The sequence below is a fragment of the Somniosus microcephalus genome, chromosome 17 (assembly GCF_052327205.1).
Source record: "Somniosus microcephalus isolate GS21.2 chromosome 17, FLI_Smic_1.0, whole genome shotgun sequence".
Taxonomy (NCBI): Eukaryota; Metazoa; Chordata; class Chondrichthyes; order Squaliformes; family Somniosidae; genus Somniosus; species Somniosus microcephalus.
This window is the reverse complement of record NC_141003.1, coordinates 39,922,143-39,942,997: the sequence shown is the minus strand read 5'-3', so window position 1 is coordinate 39,942,997 and position 20,855 is coordinate 39,922,143. Positions and strand designations below refer to the sequence as shown.

The 20,855-nt window shown below is 43.7% G+C and overlaps 1 protein-coding gene across 4 annotated transcripts in view; it reads right to left on the bottom strand.

The window, feature by feature from the left end:
• The window catches only part of LOC147105665 (cAMP-dependent protein kinase type II-beta regulatory subunit-like), a 334,744-nt gene that overhangs the window by 35,018 nt on the left and 278,871 nt on the right, over positions 1 to 20,855 (bottom strand). For 3 of the 4 annotated variants that reach the window (XM_086010222.1, XM_086010223.1, XM_086010225.1), the window contains 3 exons: positions 18,947 to 18,999; positions 17,433 to 17,516; positions 16,263 to 16,310 (listed from right to left, as the gene is read on the bottom strand). In XM_086010222.1, the coding sequence (XP_085866348.1) occupies positions 16,263 to 16,310; positions 17,433 to 17,516; positions 18,947 to 18,999 (185 nt within the window). The remainder of the gene's footprint in view (positions 1 to 16,262; positions 16,311 to 17,432; positions 17,517 to 18,946; positions 19,000 to 20,855) is intronic. The other variant, XM_086010224.1, reaches the window with a different exon arrangement.

Here is a 20,855-nt window from a genome sequence, read left to right as displayed (position 1 = left end):
CTTGGACTCGGTTCTAAATTAGTGGAATGTATCACTATCCTGAGGATTAAGACATCAGATCTGATGAAGTTCTTTTTTTTCGTTAATATATGGATATTTCTTTTTAAACCGCCTCAGATGGGTGCAAGAATTTCCACATTTTCAATAAAATCGGCAATTTCCTTAAGCTTACAAATGCTACAACAGGAGTCTACCCTCACAGAAGATTTAAATGATCAGCAATGCAGCGGTGCCATGAACTGCAAACCTCTTATGCCATAAGCAGGAAGCTAGATGCTTTCTCAAAAAGGAGTCAGGTGAGTAACCTAATGCCACACTCTTGCAGAACTAGCAATGACCCATTCAAGACCTATGTTAGCAGAGACAAAGTAGGCAGGAGAATGGTGTACAACATATGGCAGGACGATATGTGGTGTTGAGCAATTTTTCAAGAGTTTGAAATAGGAAAATAAAAACATCTATAACGATGAAAAGTGATACAGAGTCTGTCGGGGGGGGGGGCAGGAGAAAAGAGGAAGAGTGAAATTGCTAAAAAAAAAGAAATGGGTATTAAAAAAATGATGGTGGGCACAAAAACAAACATACAAGTGGCCCAAAGGGTGAAAAAAATCTTGAATTTTGATCTGCTCCTTCACTCGCTTTTGTCACTCAAAATAAGTACATCCAGTTCTTCCAGCATATAGGTCCCCTGGACAGCAACATTTATCGCTCTTCCAACATATTCTTCAGGTTATTCTAGGCCCCAATTCCCTCCCATGACAGCATCAATGAAGACCAATCTGCACATTTTAAAGAAGGATCCCTTTGATATCCTTGCCGTCTGCTCAGTAGAGTAAATTAAAATCGAAGACTGCGGGAAGAGAGCGTGACATTGTCGGGCAAGTCACCTGGGTAAAATGAACTGCCCGCCCGGTTTCAACTGGCGGGCAGAGTCAAAATCAATTCAAAATGGTGCAGTTAAAAGTATCTTCAAGCATTCAGGGTTAACTTATGATTTTGAACGATTGTTCTGTCAGTATAATTCAAGTAAGCTTACATGGCTGATACAAGAAAGATCGCTATGTGTTATGCGCTATTAATAACGCCTGTGCACACAAAGTTACTGCTCGTTAATCTGTCCTATTATACAATATCTACTACGTACAAAACAGTGACTATGTGCACTACTGAAAAAATTTGGCTTTGTTTCCATTTTCAGGTGTTATATAATGGAACAGTTATGATCAATTCCGACTGAGACACAAATCACTGAGCAGTTTTACTGGAGGAAGGATAACTAGTCCACCAAATCACATTTATAGTCTACCTTTTCTCCTCACCCCAAAAATGGCCTTTAATATTTACTTTTTACATTCAAATTTGTCTTCTGCTGTAAAATGTGCAATCAAGTAAAGTTTAAGATGCCAACTTAATACATTAGATTTCTAGAACACAAAAATAAAAGGTGACATCACAGGGAAACGGGTAAGTGATTGGTTGGTGAGTATTTTGCTCACTTCCCTTATTTTTTAAAGCCCAGGAAATGTATTAGTAATTGTAAGGTTTCATTAGTACTAGTTTACTAGCAGTAATAAATCTTATTAGGAGTATTAGGGAAAATAAATTAATTAAGACTCAATAAAGATGGCAGGGCAGGTGATGTGTTGCGACTGCACTATGTGGGAGCTCCAGGATGCCAGTGTGAACCAGGACAAACACGTCTGCGGTAAGTGTCTGCGGCTTGAGGAGCTTCGGCTCAGAGTTGATGAGCTGGAGGCCGAGCTGCGGACTCTGCAATGCATCAGGGAGGGGGAAAGTTACCTGGGCACTTTATTCCAGGAGGCAGTCACACCCCTTAGGATAGGGTCTTCTGATTTGGTCAATGGTCAGGGACAGGAGGATGTGACTGCGAGTGAGGCAGGTATGGGGACCCAGGAGGTGGAGGAGCCTCAGCCTTTGCAATTGTTCAACAGGTTTGAGGTTCTTGCGGCCTGTATGGATGAAAACGGTGGCTGCAGGGTGGATGAGCAAACTGACCTTGGCACCGAGGTACAGGAAGCCATTCAAGTGGGGGGGAGTTAATAGGAATGTAGTGGTAATTGGGGACAGCATAATCAGGGGGATAGATACAGTTCTCTGCAGCCAAGAGCGAGAGTCCAGACAGCTGTGTTGCCTGCCCGGTGCCAGGGTTCGGGACATCTGCTCTGGAGTGAGATGGGGAGGAGCCAGCGGCCATGGTCTATGTAGGTACCAACGACATATGTAGGTACGAACGAGGAAAGAAGTTCTGCTGAGAGAGAATGAGCAGCTAGGGGCTAAATTAAAAAGCAGAACCTTCATGGGTATTAATGTCTGCATTATTACCTGAGCCACGAGCAAATTGACATAGGGTAAATAAAATTAGAGAGATGAATGCATGACTCAGACTGGTGTGGGAGAAATGGGTTTCAATTCCTGGGGCATTCGGGATCTGTATCGTTGGGATGGTCTTCACCTGAACCGTGCTGGGACCAGTGTTCTGGCGAGTCGTATAACTAGGGCGGTAGAGAGGTAAATATTGGGGGCATGGGATCAAATTTGGGAAGATGTGGTAATTCAAAGATTAGAGACAAGGCAATAGAGAAAGGTACTAATATGGGAAATGATAAACATACCATGACAGGAAGGGATAGAGAATACAAATCTAAGAGTAAATCAACAGATAAGGCGAGAGTTTACAAAAATAATAAAAAGGACAAAACTAAAGGCTCTGCATCTGAATGCACGTAGCATTTGAAACAAAACAGATGAACTGAGTGCAAATAGAAATAAATAAATATGATCTGATAGCCATTACAGACCTAAGTTCAGGAAACCAGGATGTAGAAGCAGTTTGGGTAGAGATGAGAAATAATAAAGGCAAGTAGTCACTTGTGGGAGTGGTGTACAGGCCCCCCAACAGTAACCACATGGTAGGATGGAGTATAAAGGAAGAAATAATGGGAGCTTGTCAGAAGGATACGGCAATAATCATGGGGGATTTTAATCTGCATATAGACTGGAAAAATCAGATGGGCAAAGGTAGCATAGATGAGTTCATGGAATGTTTTCGGGATAGTTTCTTACAACACCATGTTCTGGAGCGAACCAGAGAGCATGCTACACTAGACCTGGTATTGTGCAACAAGATAAGGTTAATTAATGACCTCATAGTGAAGGCGCCCCTCGGCAGCAACAATCATAATATGATTGAATTTTACATTCAGTTTGAGAGAGAAGAGTGGGTCCAAGACTAGTATTTTAAACTTAAATAAGAGCAATTATGAGGGCATGAAAGCAGAGCTAGCTAAAGTGAACTGGCAAATTAGTTTATGGGATAGGTCAATACAGTTGCAGTGGCAGACATTTAAGGGGATATTTCAAAATACACAGAATATATACATTCCAACAAGAAAAATTCCAAGGGGAGAACCCACCATCCGTGGTTAACTAAAAAAGTTAAAGATAGTATTAAACTTAAAGAAAAAGCATATAATTGCGCAAAGACGGGTGGCAGGTCAGAAGATTGGACAGAATATAAAAAACAGCAAAGAATGACTAAAAGATTAATAAGGAGAGAAAAATTAGAGTATGAGAGAAAGCTAGCTAGAAATATAAAAACAGATAGTAAGAGTTTCTATAGATATTTTAAAAAGAGTTAACAAAGTGAGCGTTGGTCCGATAGAAAGTGAGTCTGGGGAATTAATAATGGAAAATAAGGAGATGGCAGTTAAATTGAACAGGTATTTTGCATCGGTCTTCACGATAGAGGATACAAGTAACATCCCAGAAATAGCTGTAAATCAGGAAATGGAAGGGAGGGAGGAACTCAAGAAAATTACAATCACCAGGGAAGTGGTACTGAGCAAATTGTTGGAGCTGCGGCCTGACAAGTCCCCAGGTCCCGATGGACTTCATCCTAGGGTCTTAAATGAAGTGGCTAGTGAGATAGTTGATGCGTTGGTTTTAATTTTCCAAAATTCCCTAGATTCGGGGAAGGCTCCATTAGATTGGAAAATAGCAAATGTAACTCCTTTATTCAAAAATGGAGGGAGACAGAAAGCAGGAAACTACAGGCCAGTTAGCTTAACATCTGTCATAGGGAAAATAAGAACATAAGAAGTAGGAGCAGGAGTAGGCCATACGGCCCCTCGGGCCTGCTCCGCCATTCAATAGGATCATGGCTGATCCGAACCTGGACTCACGTCCACTTCCCTACCCACTCCCCGTAACCCCTAATTCCCTTATCAGCAAGGAAACTGTCTATCTCCGTTTTAAATTTATTTAATGTCGCAGCTTCCACAGCTCTCTGGGGTAGCAAATTCCATAGATTTACTACCCTCTGAATGAAGAAGTTTCTCGTCATCTCAGTTTTGAAAGGGGATTATGCCCCCTAGTTCTAGTCTCACCCATCAGTGGAAACATCCTCCCCGCATCCACCCGATCAAGCCCCCTCACAATCTTACATGTTTTGATAAGATCGCCTCTCATTCTTCTGAATTCCAATGAATAGAGGCCCAACCTACTCAACCTTTTCCTCATAAGTCAACCCCCTCATCTCCGGAATCAACCGAGTGAACCTTCTCTGAACTGCCTCGAGAGCAAGTATATCTTTTCTTAAATATGGAAACCAAAATTGTACGCAGTATTCCAGGTGTGGCCTCACCAGTACCCTGTATAACTGAAGCAAGACTTCCCTGCTTTTATACTCCATCCCCCTTGCAATAAAAGCCAAGATTCCATTGGCCTTCCTGATCACCTGCTGTACCTGCATACTAACCTCCTGTGTTTCATGCACCAGGACCCCCAGATCCCTTTGTACTGTAGCACTTTGCAGTTTCTCTCCATTTAGATAATAACTTGCTCTTTGATTTTTTCTGCCAAAGTGCATAACCTCACACTTTCCAACATTATATTCCATCTGCCAAATCTCCGCCCACTCACTTAGCCTGTCTATGTCCTTTTGCAGGTTTTTTATGTCCTCCTCACTCACTGCTTTCCCTCCCATCTTTGTATCGTCAGCAAACTTGGATATGTTGCACTTGGTCCCCTCCTCCAAATCGTTAATATAGATTGTAAAGAGTTGGGGTCCCAGCACTGACCCCTGCGGAACACCACTAGTTACTGATTGCCAACCCGAGAATGAACCATTTATCCCAACTCTCTCTTCTGTTAGATAGCCAATCTTCCACCCATGCCAGTATATTACCCCCAATCCCGTGATATTTTATCTTGTGCAGTAATCTTTTGTGTGGCACCTTGTCAAATGCCTTTTGGAAGTCCAAATACACCACATCCACTGGTTCCCCTTTATCCACCCTGATGTAAGAAAAAGGAGGCTTACCATCAAGTAACTTTAAAGTAAGCTTTAAGTAACTTATAAACACACTATATACAAGAGAGGTCTTTACCATGCCTCTGGTAGAAGCCTCTTACAATACTGAACAGACCAGTATTTATACCAGTCCAACAGGAAGTGACACATGACAGGAAGTGAGGTATGTACACAGTTCATAGTTCACAGGAAGTGATGACATAACTTCCCGGAAGTTATTATTTTTATCACATTCTTCCCTCCTGCAGGTTTAGGAGGCTGTGGTCTACCTTTTGGTCCGCAGCCGCCGAACAAGGAAGAGTCGCACCCGTTTGGATTCCCGTCGTAGAGGGTCGCTGGTCCGCTTACATGCGGTTGGCCATTGGTCAGAGTCCGTGTGGCCTGGATTGCCCTGTGAAGGGTCGGGGAGATCATGGCTTCGAGTACGAGCCCCAATAGGTTCAAAGTCGGACTGCCTCTGTTCAGAGGGAGGTGCAGAGCTGGTCTGTGGCGGACCAGTACTTTCATGCGCGGTACTGGGAGGGTCGCAACCTTGAGCACGGGGTTCTACCGGCACCAAGCTAGTTGGTGTCCGATCAGGATCCTGGAGAGGGGTACCCGATAGGTCCCAAGAGTTTCCTGGTGAAATGCCATCACCCGATGTCCCACTAGGTCCTGGTGGGCAGGGAGCCAGATCCCGTAATGATACGGTAGATTCTCGGCCGTCGGAATATTGTATGTTTGCATAGGTGGGGTTGGCATCGGTTAGTTCGACCTCGTCTACAAGAGGGTCATTTTTAGACGTCCGAACGTATCTTCGGAGTAATACAGGTCCAGGAGTAGTTAGCCATGACGGGAGTGATGTCCCATGAGATGAGCGACGCTGGAATCCAAAGAACCGCTCATGAGGTGTAGTATTTGTGGCTGTAGAAAGCAGGGACCGTATAGAGTGCAATGCATCCGGAAGCACTGTTTCCCATTGCTGGTCTGGTAGGCCCCGAGATCTTAAAGCGAGACGTACGGAATTCCAGATGATACCGTTATACCTCTCTACCTGCCCATTTCCGATGGGATGGTATGGTGTTGTTTTGCTTGTAGCAATTCCCCGTTCTGAGAGGTAGTCCTTGAGTTCCCTCGACATAAAGGATGGACCCCGATCTGAGTGAATATAAGCCGGCATGCCACAGAGAGAAAATACCTGCTCAAGGCAGCAGATTACTGTGGACGCCAGCATATTGGAGCAGGGGAAGGCAAACGGAAAACGTGAATATTCACCGATCATGGTGAGCAAATATGTGTTCCGAGTTGAAGAGGGCACTGGGCCCTTAAAATCGATGCTAAGTCGTTGCATCGGTTGGGTTGCATGTATGAGTATACCATCTGAGGGGCGGAAGAACTGAGGTTTTAATTCCGCACAAAGCCGGCATTCTGAGCATATTTTCTTTACATCTCCAGTGGAAAAAGGGAGATTCCGTGATCGTACGAAATGTAGCATGCGCGTAACGCCAGGATGACACAAACCATTGTGGACACCCATGAGAGTGGAGGATGACATAGTGGAGCAGAATGCCCGTGTGAGGGTGTCCGGGGCCACATTCTCCTTGCCAGGCCGATAGAGAATGGTGTAACCAAAAGAGGCCAGTTCCATCCTCCAAAGTTGTATTTTATTATTCTTAATTTTGGTTCGTTTTCGATTATCGAGCATGAAGGCGACTGATCGTTGGTCCGTGATCAATGTAAAGTGCTGGCGAGCTAGAAAATGGTTCCACTTCCGTACTGCCTCTATGATGGCTGTGGCTTCTTTCTCAACCGGAGGATAATGTAGCTCGGCACCTTGTAAGGTCCTGGACATAAATGCTACAGGACGACCTTCCGGATTCAGAGTAGCCGAGATCGCCACCTCCGAGGCATCACATTCAACCACGAAAGGGAGATTCTCATCAATGGAGTGAAGAGCTGCTTTCTCCAACTGTTTTTTGAGAAGGTTAAAGGCTGCAACAGCCGCTGTTCCCAGTGGAAATGATCTAGCATGCAGCAAGGGTTGGATTTTGTCCGAAAAATGAGGAATCCATTTAGCGTAGTATGCAAACAGACCGAGAGCCCGACGTAAAGAAGCCGGATTCTTAGGTGACGGGAGCTCTTGGAGCGGGCGAAGTCTTTCTGGGTCTGGCTTAATGATACCATTGCCTACACAGTAGCCAAGGATGTTGATGGTCGGTTGCGACTCAACAGATTTGGATTCATTCAGGGTCAAATTACAGCGATGGAGGGCATCCCGAAATTTTTGGAGGTTGGAGTCGTGTTCCTGTTGATCGTGACCTGCAATGGTAATGTTATCAAGATAGGGAAAAGTGTCCCTTAGGTTTTCCTGCTTAACCAGGCCATCCATTGCCCGTTGAAAGACAGCCACTCCATTAGTAACCCCGAATGGGAGGCGACGAAATTGGTACAGCCGTCCATTAGCCTCAAAGGCTGTGTACTGCTTATCTGAGACCTTCAAGGGTAACTGATGATAGGCACTTTTTAAATCGTAAGTTGAGAACACTTTGTATTCGGCCAGTTTATTAACCATATCATCAACATATTCGAACACTTTTGGGGTCACATAATTGATAAGTATCTTCAATCTAGCAGGAGCATCCGCTTCACATTCATCCAGAAAATTCTCAAAAGTACGGTACCAATGCTTCCATACCCTGCCAGCTGCTGGTGCATTCGGGTCCAAGTCCAGACGAATAGGTCTAAGGATTTTCTCCATGATGGGTGGTTCCCTGGATCCTTAATTCCGAGTTTGTCCGAAGGTCTAGTATTTGTGAGTGTAAATACTAAGTTACTTAAATTGATGTAAGAAAAAGGAGGCTTACCATCAAGTAACTTTAAAGTAAGCTTTAAGTAACTTATAAACACACTATATACAAGAGAGGTCTTTACCATGCCTCTGGTAGAAGCCTCTTACAATACTGAACAGACCAGTATTTATACCAGTCCAACAGGAAGTGACATATGACAGGAAGTGAGGTATGTACACAGTTCATAGTTCACAGGAAGTGATGACATAACTTCCCGGAAGTTATTATTTTTATCACACACCCTGTTTGTTACGTCCTCAAAAAATTCGAGCAAATTTGTCAAACATGACATCCCCTTCGTAAAACCGATTAAATTATGCTTATCCAAATGTCCTGTTACTGCTTCCTTAAAAATGGACTCCAACATTTTACCAACCACAGATGTTAGGCTAACTGGTCTATAGTTTCCAGCCTTTTGTCTACCTCCCTTTTTAAATAAGGGCGTTACATTAGCAGTTTTCCAATCTGCTGAGACCTTTCCTGAATCCAGGGAGTTTGGGGAAATTACCACCAATATCCGCAATCCCTACCGCTACTTCTCTCAAGACCCTAGGATGTAAGCCATCAGGTCCAGGGGATTTATCCGCCTTTAGTCCCATTATCTTACCGAGTACCATCTCCTTAGTGATTTTAATCGTGTTTAGCTCCTCCCCGCCATAGCCCCCTGTTTGTCCAGTGTTGGGATATTTTTGGTGTCCTCTACTGTAAAGACTGATACAAAATATTTGTTCAGTGTTTTTGCCATCTCCATGTTCCCCACTACTAATTTCCCGGTCTCGTCCTCTAAGGGACCAACATTCACTTTAGCCACCCTTTTTCTTTTTATATAACTGTAGAAACTCTTGCTATCTGTTTTTATATTTTTTGCTCGTTTACTTTCATAATCTATCTTCCCTTTCTTAATTAATCTTTTAGTTATTCTTTGCTGGCTTTTAAATGCTTCCCAATCTTCTATCCTCCTAGATTTGGCTACTTTATATGGCCTTGTTTTCAGTCGGATACTATCCTTTATTACTTTACTTAGCCACGGATGGCTGTCTTCTTTTACGCCCCTTTTTCCTCAGTGGAATATATTTTTCTTCAAAGTTGTGAAATATCTCCTTGAATGTACACCACTGCTCATGTACCGTCTTACACCTTAATCTATTTTCCCAGTCCACTTTAGTCAACTCTGCTCTCATACCTTCATAGTCTCCTTTATTTAAGCTTAGTACGCTGGTTTGAGATCCAACTCTCTCACCCTCCAACTGAATTTGGAATTCAACCATATTATGGTCACTCATTCCAAGGGGATCCTTTACTAGGACATTTTTTTTATTAATCCTGTCTCATTACACGGGACCAGATCTAAGATTGCCTGCCCCCTGGTTGGTTCAGTAACATACTGCTCAAGGAACCCGTCCCTAATGCACTCTATGAACTCTTCCTCAAGGCTGCCCTGCCCAATTTGATTTGTCCAGTCAATATGAAAGTTAAAATCTCCCACAATTATAGCTGTTCCCTTATTACAAGCCCCAACTATTTCCCGATTTATACTACGACCAATAGAGTTGCAACTGTTAGGAGGCCTATAGACTACGCCCACCAGTGACTTTTTCCCCTTATTATTCCTTATCTCCACCCAAACTGTTTCACTATCCTGATCCTTTGACCCAATATCATTTCTCACTAAGATGTTAGAAGCTATTATTAAAGTCGTTATTGCAGGGCACTTAGAAAAGTTCAAAGTAATCAGGCAGAGTTCAACATGGTTTTGTGCAAGGGAAATCGTGTTTAACCAATTTATTAGAGTTCTTTGAGGAAGTAACATGTGCTGTGGATAAAGGGGAATCGGTGGATGTACTGTACTTGGATTTCCAGAAGGCATTTGATAAGGTGCCACATCAAAGGTTATTGCGGAAAATAAAAGCTCATGGTGTAGCGGGTAACATATTGGCATGGATAGAAGATTGGCTAGCTAACAGGAAACAGAAAGTAGGCATAAATGGGTCATTTTCTGATTGGCAAGATGTAACGAGTAGTGTGCCACAGGGATCAGTGCTGGGGCCTCAACTTTTTACAATTTATATAAATGACTTGGATGAAGGGACCGAAGGTATGGTTGCTAAATTTGCTGATCACAATTTACTTTCCTACCTATCTTTGTGTCGAGGAGATAAGGAGGCTACAAAGGGATATAGATAGGTTAAGTGAGTGGGCAAAGATCTGGCAAATGGAGTATAATGTGGGAAAATGTGAAGTTGTCCATTTTGGCAGGAAGAATAAAAAAGCATATTATCTAAATGGTGAGAGATTGCAGAGATCTGAGATGCAGAAGGATCTGGGTGTCGTTGTGCATGAATCGCAAAAGGTTACTATGCAGGTACAGCAAGTAATTAGGAAAGCTAATAGAATGTTATCGTTTATTGCGAGGGGAATTGAATACAAAAGTAGGGAGGTTATGCTTCAGTTATACAGGGCATTGGTGAGATCACATCTGGAGTACTGTGTACAGTATTGGTCTCCTTATTTAAGGAAGGATGTAAATGCGTTGGAAGCAGTTCAGAGGTTTACTAGACTAATACCTGGAAGGGGCAGGTTGTCTTATGAGGAATGGTTGGACAGGCTAGGCTTGTATCCGCTGGAGTTTAGAAGAGTAAGAGGTGACTTGATTGAAACATATAAGATCCTGAGGGGTCTGGACAGGGTGGATGTGGAGAGGATGTTTCCTCTTGTGGGAGAATCTAGAACGAGGGGTCACTGTTAAAAATAATGGGTCGCCCATTTAAGACAGATGAGGAGAAATTTTTTCTCAGAGGGTCGTGAGTCTTTGGAACTCACTTCGTCAGAGGGCGGTGGAAGCAGAGTCTTTGAATATTTTTAAGGCAGAGGTAGATAGATGTTTGGTAAGTAAGGGGGTGAAAAGTTAATCGGGGGTAGGCGGGAATGTGGAGTAATTGGATCAGCCATGATCTTATTGAATGGCGGAGCAGGCTCGAAGGGCCGAGTGGCCTACTCCTGCTCCTAATTCGTATGTCATAGTCAGAGTTATACAGCACAGAAAGAGGCCCTTCGGCCCATCGTGTCCGCGCCGGCCATCAAGCCCTGTCTATTCGAATCCCATTTTCCAGCACTTGGTCCGTAGCCTTGTATGCTATGGCATTTCAAGTGCTCATCTAAATGCTTCTTGAATGTTGTGAGGGTTGCTGCCTCTACCACCATTTCAGGCAGTGAGTTCCAGATTCCAACCACCCTCTGGGTGAAAAAGTTTTCAAATCCCCTCTAAACCTCCTGCCCCTTACCTTGAAACTATGCCCCCTGGTTATTGGCCCCTCTACCAAGGGGAAAAGTTCCTTTCTATCTACCCTATCTATGCCCCTCATAATTTTGTACACCTCAATCAGGTCCCCCATCAGCCTTCCCAGCCTGTCCAGTCTCTCTTCATAGTTGAAGCGCTCCAGCCCAGGTAACATCCTGGTGAATCTCCTCTGCATCCTCTCCAATGCAATCACATCCCTCCTATAGTGTGCCGACCAGAACTGCACACAGTATTCCAGCTGTGGCCTAACTAGCGTTTTGTACAGCTCCATCATAACCTCCCTGCTCTTATATTCCATGCCTCGGCTAATGAAGGCAAGTATCCCATATGCCTTTTTAACCACCTTATCTACCTGTCCTGCTGCCTTCAGGGATCTATGTACATGCACACCAAGGTCCCTCTGATCCTCTGTCCTTCCTAGGGTCCTACCATTCATTGTGCATTCCCTTGCCTTGTTAGTCCTCCCAAAATGCATCACCTCACATTTTTCAGGGTTAAATTCCAGTTGCCACTGTTCTGCCCATCTGACCAACCCATCTATATCGTCCTGTAGCCTGTGGCTTCCCTCCTCGCTATTTACCACTCCACCAATTTTCACGTCATCTGCGAACTCACTGATCATACCTCCTACATTCATATCAAAATCATTAATGTACACTACAAACAGCAAAGGACCCAGCACCGATCCCTGCGGTACACCACTGGACACAGGCTTCCAGTCACAAAAACAACCTTCAACCATCACCCTCTGCTTCTTGCCACTAAGCCAATTTTGAATTCAATGTGCCAAATTGCCCTGGATCCCATGGGCCCTTACCTTCTTGATCAGTCTCCCATGCAGGACTTTGTCAAAAGCCTTACTGAAGTCCATGTAGACTACATCAACTGCGCTACCCTAATCCACACACCGAGTCACCCCCTCGAAAAATTCAATCAAATTGGTTAGACATGTTCTCCCCCTGACAAAGCCATGCTGACTTTCCTTGATTAATCCTTGCCTCTCCAAGTGGAGACTAATTCTGTCCCTCAGAATTTTTTCCAATAATTTCCCTACCACTGATGTTAGGCTCACTAGCCTGTAATTCCCTGGTTTATCCCTACTACCCTTCTTGAATTATGGTACTATGTTAGCTGTCCTCCAGTCCTCTGGCACCTCCCCTGTGGCCAGAGAGGTTCTGAAAATTTGTGTCAGAGCCCCTACAATCTCCTCCCATGCCTCACACAGCAGGGTGGGATACATCTCATCTGGGCCTGGGGATTTATCCACTTTTAAGCCCGCTAAAACCTCCTCCCTCTCAATACTAATTTGTTCAAGTATATCACAATCCCCCCTGCCTGATTTCTATGCCTACATCGTCCTTCTCCATAGTGAACACAGGTGCAAAATATTCATTTAAAACCTCACCTACACCTTCCGGCTCTACACACAGATTGCCACTTTGGTCCCTTATGGGCCCTACTCTTTCCCTGGTTATCCTCTTGCCCTTAATATACTTATAAAACACTATGGGATTTTCCTTTATTTTGCCCGCCAGTGTTTTCTCCTGCCCCCTCTTTGCTCTCCAAATTTCTTTAAGTACCCCCCTGCACTTTCTATACTCCTCTAGGGCTTCCACTGTTTTTAGTCCTTTTTATCTGCCAAATGCCTCCCTTTTTTTTTCCTAATCCATTCTTGTATATCCCTTGACATCCAGGGTTCCCTGGACTTGTTGGTCCCACCCTTGACCTTTACGGGAACATGTTGGCACTGTACTCTATTTCCTTTCTGAATGACTCCCACTGCTCTGGTGTGGATTTTCCTACAAGTAGCTTGTTCGTATGAAAAAAAAAATTACATTTTCACCTCTTCCCTTGCAGCACACCACCTCTGGTATTTAGCCTCCAGCCCATCCTGTTATACACACGATGAACAAAAACGTAGAGAAGCACTCACGTGGTGGTCTACTGTGACTGGACATCTGATTCTCCCCCAGCGCCAATACAGCAATACCTGGCCTCTAGTCAACAACATCCCATGGCAGCTTGGTTTAAACCAGGAACTCACCATGTGGGGAAATCTCAGACACAGACCTAGCCCTCACCACTCAGTGTTGCAGTACATTGCCACATTCTTGATCCCACAGCAGTCAAAATTTAAAATCCTGGCTACAACCTTGACTGAAACACAAGAAATGGTTTGATTCTGCTCATAACATATGAATCGCTAATTCTGTCTCATCAATGGTGGAAGTGTAACAAAGGGAGGGAAAGAAATTGGAAAGTTCTGGGAATTTCCCTTTCAACTTACAGGCAGGACTGAAGGGATAATCTGAGCCTGTGTTCAGGAACGGTGCTTTTTAAAAATGTGTTTATGGGATCAGGGTGTTGCTGGCAAGGCCAGCATTTATTGCCCATCCCTAGTTGCGCTGGAGAAGGTGGTGGTGAGCCGCCTTCTTGAACCGCTGCAGTCCGTGTGGTGATGGTACTCCCACAGTGCGATTCGGTAGGGAGTTCCAGGATTTTGACCCAGCGACGATGAAGGATCGGCGATATACCTCTAAGTCAGGATGGTGTGTGACTTGAAGGGGAACTTGGAGGTGATGGTGTTCCCATGCGCCTGCTGCCCTTTTCCTTCTAGGCGGAAGAAGTCGCAGGTTTGGGAAGTGCTGTTGAAGAAGCTTGGCGAGTTGCTGCAGTGCATCTTGTAGATGGTACACACTACAGCCATGGTACGCCAGTGGTGCAGGGAGTGAATGTTTAAGGTGGTGGATGGGGGTACCAATCAAGCGGGCTGCTTTGTCCTCTATGGTGTCGAGCTTCTTGAGTGTTGTTGGAGCTGCACTCATCCAGGCAAGTGCAGAGTATTCCATCACACTCCTTACTTGTGCCTTGTAGATGGTGGAAAGGCTTTGGGGAGTCAGGAGGTGAGACACTCGCCACAGAATACCTAGCCTCTGACGTGCTCTTGTTGCCACAGTATGTGGGTGGCTGGCCCAGTTAAGTTTCTTGTTAATGCTGACCCCCAGGATGTTGATAGTGGGGGATTCGGCGATGGTAATGCCACTGAATGTCAAGGTAAATATTAATTTAAAGCAAACAAACCAAAGTTGCATAAATGTATGAGCTATTGCCTTTAAAAATTAAACAATTTATTAAGAAAAACAATTATTCATAAAAGTAGAATTTTGGTCTTTATAGATGAAGATTTTTATGCTGGGAAATCTAATATTCTCCCTTTGGGCATTCTGTCAAATGTCCCCAGTCAGGCAGTGCAAAAAACAAAAGTGTAATGTTACTCATACTTTGTCCCATTAAAACACCTTGACCCAAGCTCAGAAGCAGTGAGCTACTGAACCTGTTGAACATAATCAATCAATCAGTCTCCCACAAAAAACATGAAGCCCCAGAGACAACTTAATGCAAATGTGTTATGGGCTCACACAACTACAACTTGCATTTACACAGCTTCTTTAACATACAAGTCATTCCAGGGTGCATCACTGAATCGTAATCAAATAAGAATGGACACCAAGCCAAATGAGAAGATATTAGGAGGGGTGACCAAATGCTTGGTCAAAGATTTGGGTTTTAAGAAGGGTTTTAAAAGGAAGAGGGCGAAGTCCTCAGGGACAGGAAGGGAATTCCAGAGTGTGGGACCTAGGGGCAATGTTCCCTTTTACCTTTTTTTGGATGCGCGGCCCATTCAAATTCTCACATATGCGCTGTTTTTCCTATTGTAAAGCCGGGAGCTCTAGACAGCCGCACCGCCTAAAAAGAACATTGCCCAGGGGGCTGAAAGCACAGCCAACAATGGTGGGGTGAAGGAATGGGGAGTTTCCCAAGAGCACAGAGTCTCAGGAATGGAGTGTTCTGGGGGCAGATGGAGTGGCCCGTAGCACTGGAGAAGTTACAGCAATATGGAGGGGCAAGGCCATTAAAGGATTTAAACTCTAGGATGGGAATTTTAAATGTTAGGTGTTATGGGGTCATGGTGAGCAAGGACAAGGGTGATGGGTGAGCAGGGTCTGGTGCAGATTAGGATATGGGCAGCAGAGTTTTGATTGAGCTGAAGTTTATGGAGGGTGAAGGCTGGCCAGGAGAGCATTGGAATAGTTGAGTCTGGAGTGACAAAGGTATGCACGAGGGTTTCAGCAGTACGCGGGCTGAGCTGGGGCCAGAAGTGGACAATGTTACGGAGGTGGAAGTAAGTGGTCTTTGCGATGGAGAGGATACGAGGGCAGAAGGTCATCTCAGATGCAAATAGGACGCCGTCATTGAGAACAGTCTGGTTCGGTCCCAGAAAGTGGCTGGGGAGGATAATGGAATCAGCAGCCAGGGCAAAAGGTTTGTGCTTGCGGCAGGGGGGGGGGGGGGTCGAAGGCAGTGTCTTCAGTCTTCCCAATTCTTCACTGGAGGAAATTGCAGCTCATTCAAGACTGAAGGACAGACAAGCAGTTTTACAATACAAAGGCAGCGAAGGTTTCAAGAGATGTGCTGCACAGGTAGAGCTGGGTGTCTTCAGTATACATGTGGAAGCTGACCCCATGTCTGTGGATAATGTTGCCAAGGGGCAGCATGTAGATGAGGAATAAGAGGTGGGAAAAAAAGGTAGATCCTTGGGGGACTCCAGAGGCAACAGTGCAGGGACTGAAAGAGAAGCCATTGCTGCAGATACTGTGGCTATGACTGGATAGATAAGAGTGGAACCAAGCAGAGGTAGACAACAGAGAAAAGGCATTGGAGGAGGATGGTGTGGTCAACCATGACAATGGCCGCAGAGAGGTTGAGAAGGGATGAGGCTATGGTCAGTCACGGAATACGTTACTTGCGACTTTGGTTCGGCCCTTTCCGCTACTGTGGCAGGAGTGGAAATCTGATGAGAGATTAAAACAGAGTTATGGGAAAGATGGGCACAGATTTGGGAGATAACAACATGTTCAAGGACTTGAAAAGGGAGATTGGAGATGGGGTAGTAGTTTGCAAAGACAGCGGGGGTCAAGGTTTTTTTTTTTTTTGAGGGGGGTGATGACTGTTTTGAAAGGGAGTGAGACAGTACCCGAGGAGAGGGAACCATTTATAATGTCAGCTAGAATGGGGGCGAGAAAGCGAAGTTTGGTGATCAGCAGTACAGTGGGAATGGATAAATGGAACAGGAGGTGGGTCTTACGGATGAAATAAGCTCAGAGAGCATGAGGGGAGATGCGAGAGAAGCTCAAGTGAGATACGAGTTCAGAGCTAGGGAAAGCAGCAGAGGCAGTTGAACAGATGGTCTCAATTTCCATTCTCGCCTCCAATAAGTGCAAGAAGCTCATGGACTTTGCCACTAAGTTAAAACTGCTCAAATATACTTTACTTAGAGCCTGCAGAGAGACAGGGAAATCAGAAACTTAGTTTTTTTTTTTTAAAGCCCAACGTTCTTAACTTCTCCTAACTTGTTACTCGGGATATGGGCGACCCTGGTAAGGCTACATTTATCGCTCATTCCTAGTTTACTTTGCAAAAAAAAGACTTTGTGACTTAACTGAAGTTTTCAAAACACCAAAGGAAACTGAAAATTTATCCAGGCAAATTGTCCACTATGCTAAACATTCAAGAACCAGGGAACACAAGTTGGGAATAAGAAAAGAAGTTAGGGGTAGCCTGTTCACCCAAAATGATAAGTTGTGAAACAAGTTCCCAGGGAAGAACAAGCAAGGAAGCAATTACATGAATGTTTGGAAAGAAGATGGAAACCAAGTTAAGTGGGGTTGGTGAATGAAAAAGGGATGGGTTCATTGGCTTCCAAAATTCATCAGTCTGGATTGCCTTTAGCTCTTGGTCCCAAAGGTGAAAAGGATAGTATTCAAACCAAATGCATATACAACGTTCTATTTTGCAATATAACAAGAGGCTAGAATATCTCAAATAACTGGAACAGTTTAGATTTCTATATCATTATTTTGTTACTTTTGCTTATTTTTGTTCTAGTTTAAAGCATTTAACATCAAGGTCATACCTGGTCTAAATTCTTAAAGAGAAGAATGTCTTTACAGGCATCTTGCAGTCTTCTTCTTTGCTCATCTGTTTTGGGATGAATAACCTAAAATACAGATGGAGGATGCTGTATATAAATCTACAAATTCATACTATTTTAAACAGTCACTGTACTGAAGAGCCCCAACAGGCAAGAATATAGGATACAGCTTTGTACCAAGACACCCCACATGACTAATCTGGGGTCTCGCCACTGCCATCGTAGGGAACTACCAAGCAGCTGCAGGGAGCAAGGAAAAATAATGCAGATTGCCCATCTCCCTTATGCTGGATTTAGATTAGTATAAGAAGAAGCCCGGAAGCAAGTATTTGCCAACTGTTCTCTCAGCAGAGGAAGGTATGACAAAAGTGAAGAGCACCAGGCAGGGAATAAAATTAAAATGTTAAAATAGTTGCCTGTATTAAAATGTTAAACTTAGTTTATTTCATTATTTACACCTTAGTGGAGAGAAACAGTAGCCAAAGTTACTGTTACCTCAAAGTGCCAGTGCAGAATCTCAGCATTTAAGCTATTTATTCAGTAAAGTTGAATATTAGCAGTCTATTTATATTTAGGATGAGAATAATTTAGCATATGATACAAAGGCAGTTTGCTTCTTTCCTCGTCTACATAGCACAGTACATCAAAGTTGGGACAACACAGCACCATGTTTCTCCAATATACTTTCAGCATTAGTCAATTCATTTTCTACTGTTATTTGCTATCATTCTCATGTTACTTCCTTTTTATCTGTTGCTTTTCTTCTGAGCACAAAACACTTCAGTCTCCACTCGTCTCCCCAGCCCACATGACCGGTGAGCTATTCTCTACAGCCAGCTACTGCCCTCTGCTGTTCCTTCTCGTATTCATGAGGCAAGAACTTTCATTTGCCTTGATTTCACGTTGTTGTGAATTTGATGGCAGCCAAAACTATGGTTACCAAGTGATTTTTATTACTAAAAGCTAATCCTCATTAAAATTGCAAACGTTTGGTTTTCTAATGTACAATTTGGCCCCTTCCATTTGCACTTGTCCATTATTTGGTTTCAATTCTCTCGATTGTGCATTTGCACCTTTCCTTTTTCAATACTGTGTGTCTCGATCTGTTCCAGTTTACAGGTATTAACTCTGATAACGTCTTAAATTCTTTCTGGTTCAGATATTCTTCTTTCTTGCTGCTGCAATGCTACAACAGGAAGGTGTGTGGTTTACTTCTTCAAGACCTCTGCTACACTATTCCTCCTTGCACTTCCTATCCCAAGTCTCCTGCTCACAACCAGCATGCAACTCTCTCCCAAACCAAATATGGTCAGATTGTTAAAAAACGGATGTCAAGAGGCAAAGTGATTAGGATAGAGTGTGCAAGTGAGCACAGGTGCGTATCAGGCAGTGGGAAAGATGGAGGGGGGAGCTATTTGTTTCCTCCAAGTATTAATTAGGTTTTATTTGATTTCTTCCACTTACTGCATCATTCCATTTTACATAACCCTACTTACCCGAGGCTCTGTGTCCTCCTCTTCGTCATCAGGGTTGAAAGCTTCTGCACATACTAAAAGGAGACACTAACATTAATATCAATATAAAAATGACTGGATGACTGACTAATTCACACCAAAATTTGAGTGACTGCCTCATTACTGATTTTTAACACGGTTAACATTTAGTTACAATAAATCAGAAAGCTCATCTTGCATAAAATGGGAATTCTAGGTAGGGTTACTTACATTGCACATAATCAGACATGGTTTTAAAGAGTTTCTGAGCAGTCTGACAGCTTGCGGATACAGAAGCATTACAAGTAAATAATCACAGACTCAAACTATAGGACCATCTCGACACTTAAACGTGGCAGAAAATCAGGAACAATGTAGTCCATTTGAGTGGAGCGTTTTCAGAAGCAGTAAGTTTCAGTATGGACAAGAAAATGTAGTCGAGCTACTTAAGTGCTTACAAGAACATTTTCAGTTAACCATTATGCAGCCATGTAATGGGCTATGTAGCATCCCTCATTACATTCTACCTCACAACTGAAGATGAAAGCAAGAGGCTTTCACAGAAAAGGAAAACATCTGAATTCCAATAGGATTCGAGCTTCATTGTGGCCAGAAGGCAAAAGGAATTGGACAGTATTTCAGTGACATGTCTATCCATTAGGTGCTGGCTGCAATGGATCATGCTGAACATCAGTTAACTTCCCAGATATCAGAGTGTCACTCATACTCAGTAATGGGATTAAAATAATGTTGGCAAAAGTCACAAGACCTTGGTATAATAGGGTTCCTGTCTTCAAGCATGTAATTAATCTTCCATGTACTTTGAGAATAATGTCAGCCTTCAACCAAAACCCCACCCAGCAAATGTCTCCATCAGATTTTTATTCTTCGAACATACATGAAATTCATGTGATCTCCCGAACACGTTGCTGCAAAATAAAGCCCCCACCTCTCTTACCCCACAACCTCCAAACAGAGTGGTTGCTTTCAACTGCAGTGATGCAAATTGTAGTCATGATAATAACTAGTTTCATTTGTTTTGTAAAACAAGTTCAAATATCACAAAACACAAGAAAACCCCTCATCCATGCCTCTGTTACCTCGAGACTTGACTATTCCAACGCAATCCTGGCCGGCCTCCCACATTCTACCCTATGTAAACTTGAGGTCATCCAAAACTCTGCTGCTCATGTCCTAACTCGCACCAAGTCCCGTTCACCCATCACCCCGGTGTTCGCTGACCTACATTGGCTGCTGGTTAAGAAACTCCTCGATTTTAAAATTCTCATCTTTGTTTTCAAATCCCTCCATGGCCTCGCCCCTCCCAATCTCTGTAATCTCCTTCAGCCCCCACAACGACACCCCCCCCCCCCCCCGCAGACATCTGTGATTCTCTAATTCTGGCCTCTTAAGCATCCCTGATTTTAAAATCACTCCCATCACTGGCAGCCATGCCTTCAGCTGCCAAGGCCCCAAGCTCTAGAATTCCCTCCCTAAACATCTCCACCTCTCTTTCCTCCTTTAAGACGCTCCTTAAAACCTATTTCTTTGACCAATCTGCTCTAATATCTCCTTATGTGGCTCAGTGTCAAATTTTTGTTTGATAACACTCCTGTGAAGCACCTTGGGACTTGTTACTACGTTAAAGGGATTACATAAGTACAAGTTGTTGTTGTAGTAACAATTAGAGAAAGGGGCGAGAGTGAAGTATGCAGAGGATAAACTACATTCAGAGAATCTTCCTCACGATTCCCCAATCCCCCCTCCCCCCCCGCCTGTACATCAAAGTGGTGCTAAGGACCATAGTGGGTGAACTAAAATTGATGCTGATACCTGTCTTAGAGAACCTTTAGAAGTTCAGAAAACAATATTCAGTAAGAACATGAAGGTTAGTGTCACTTGACAAATAGAA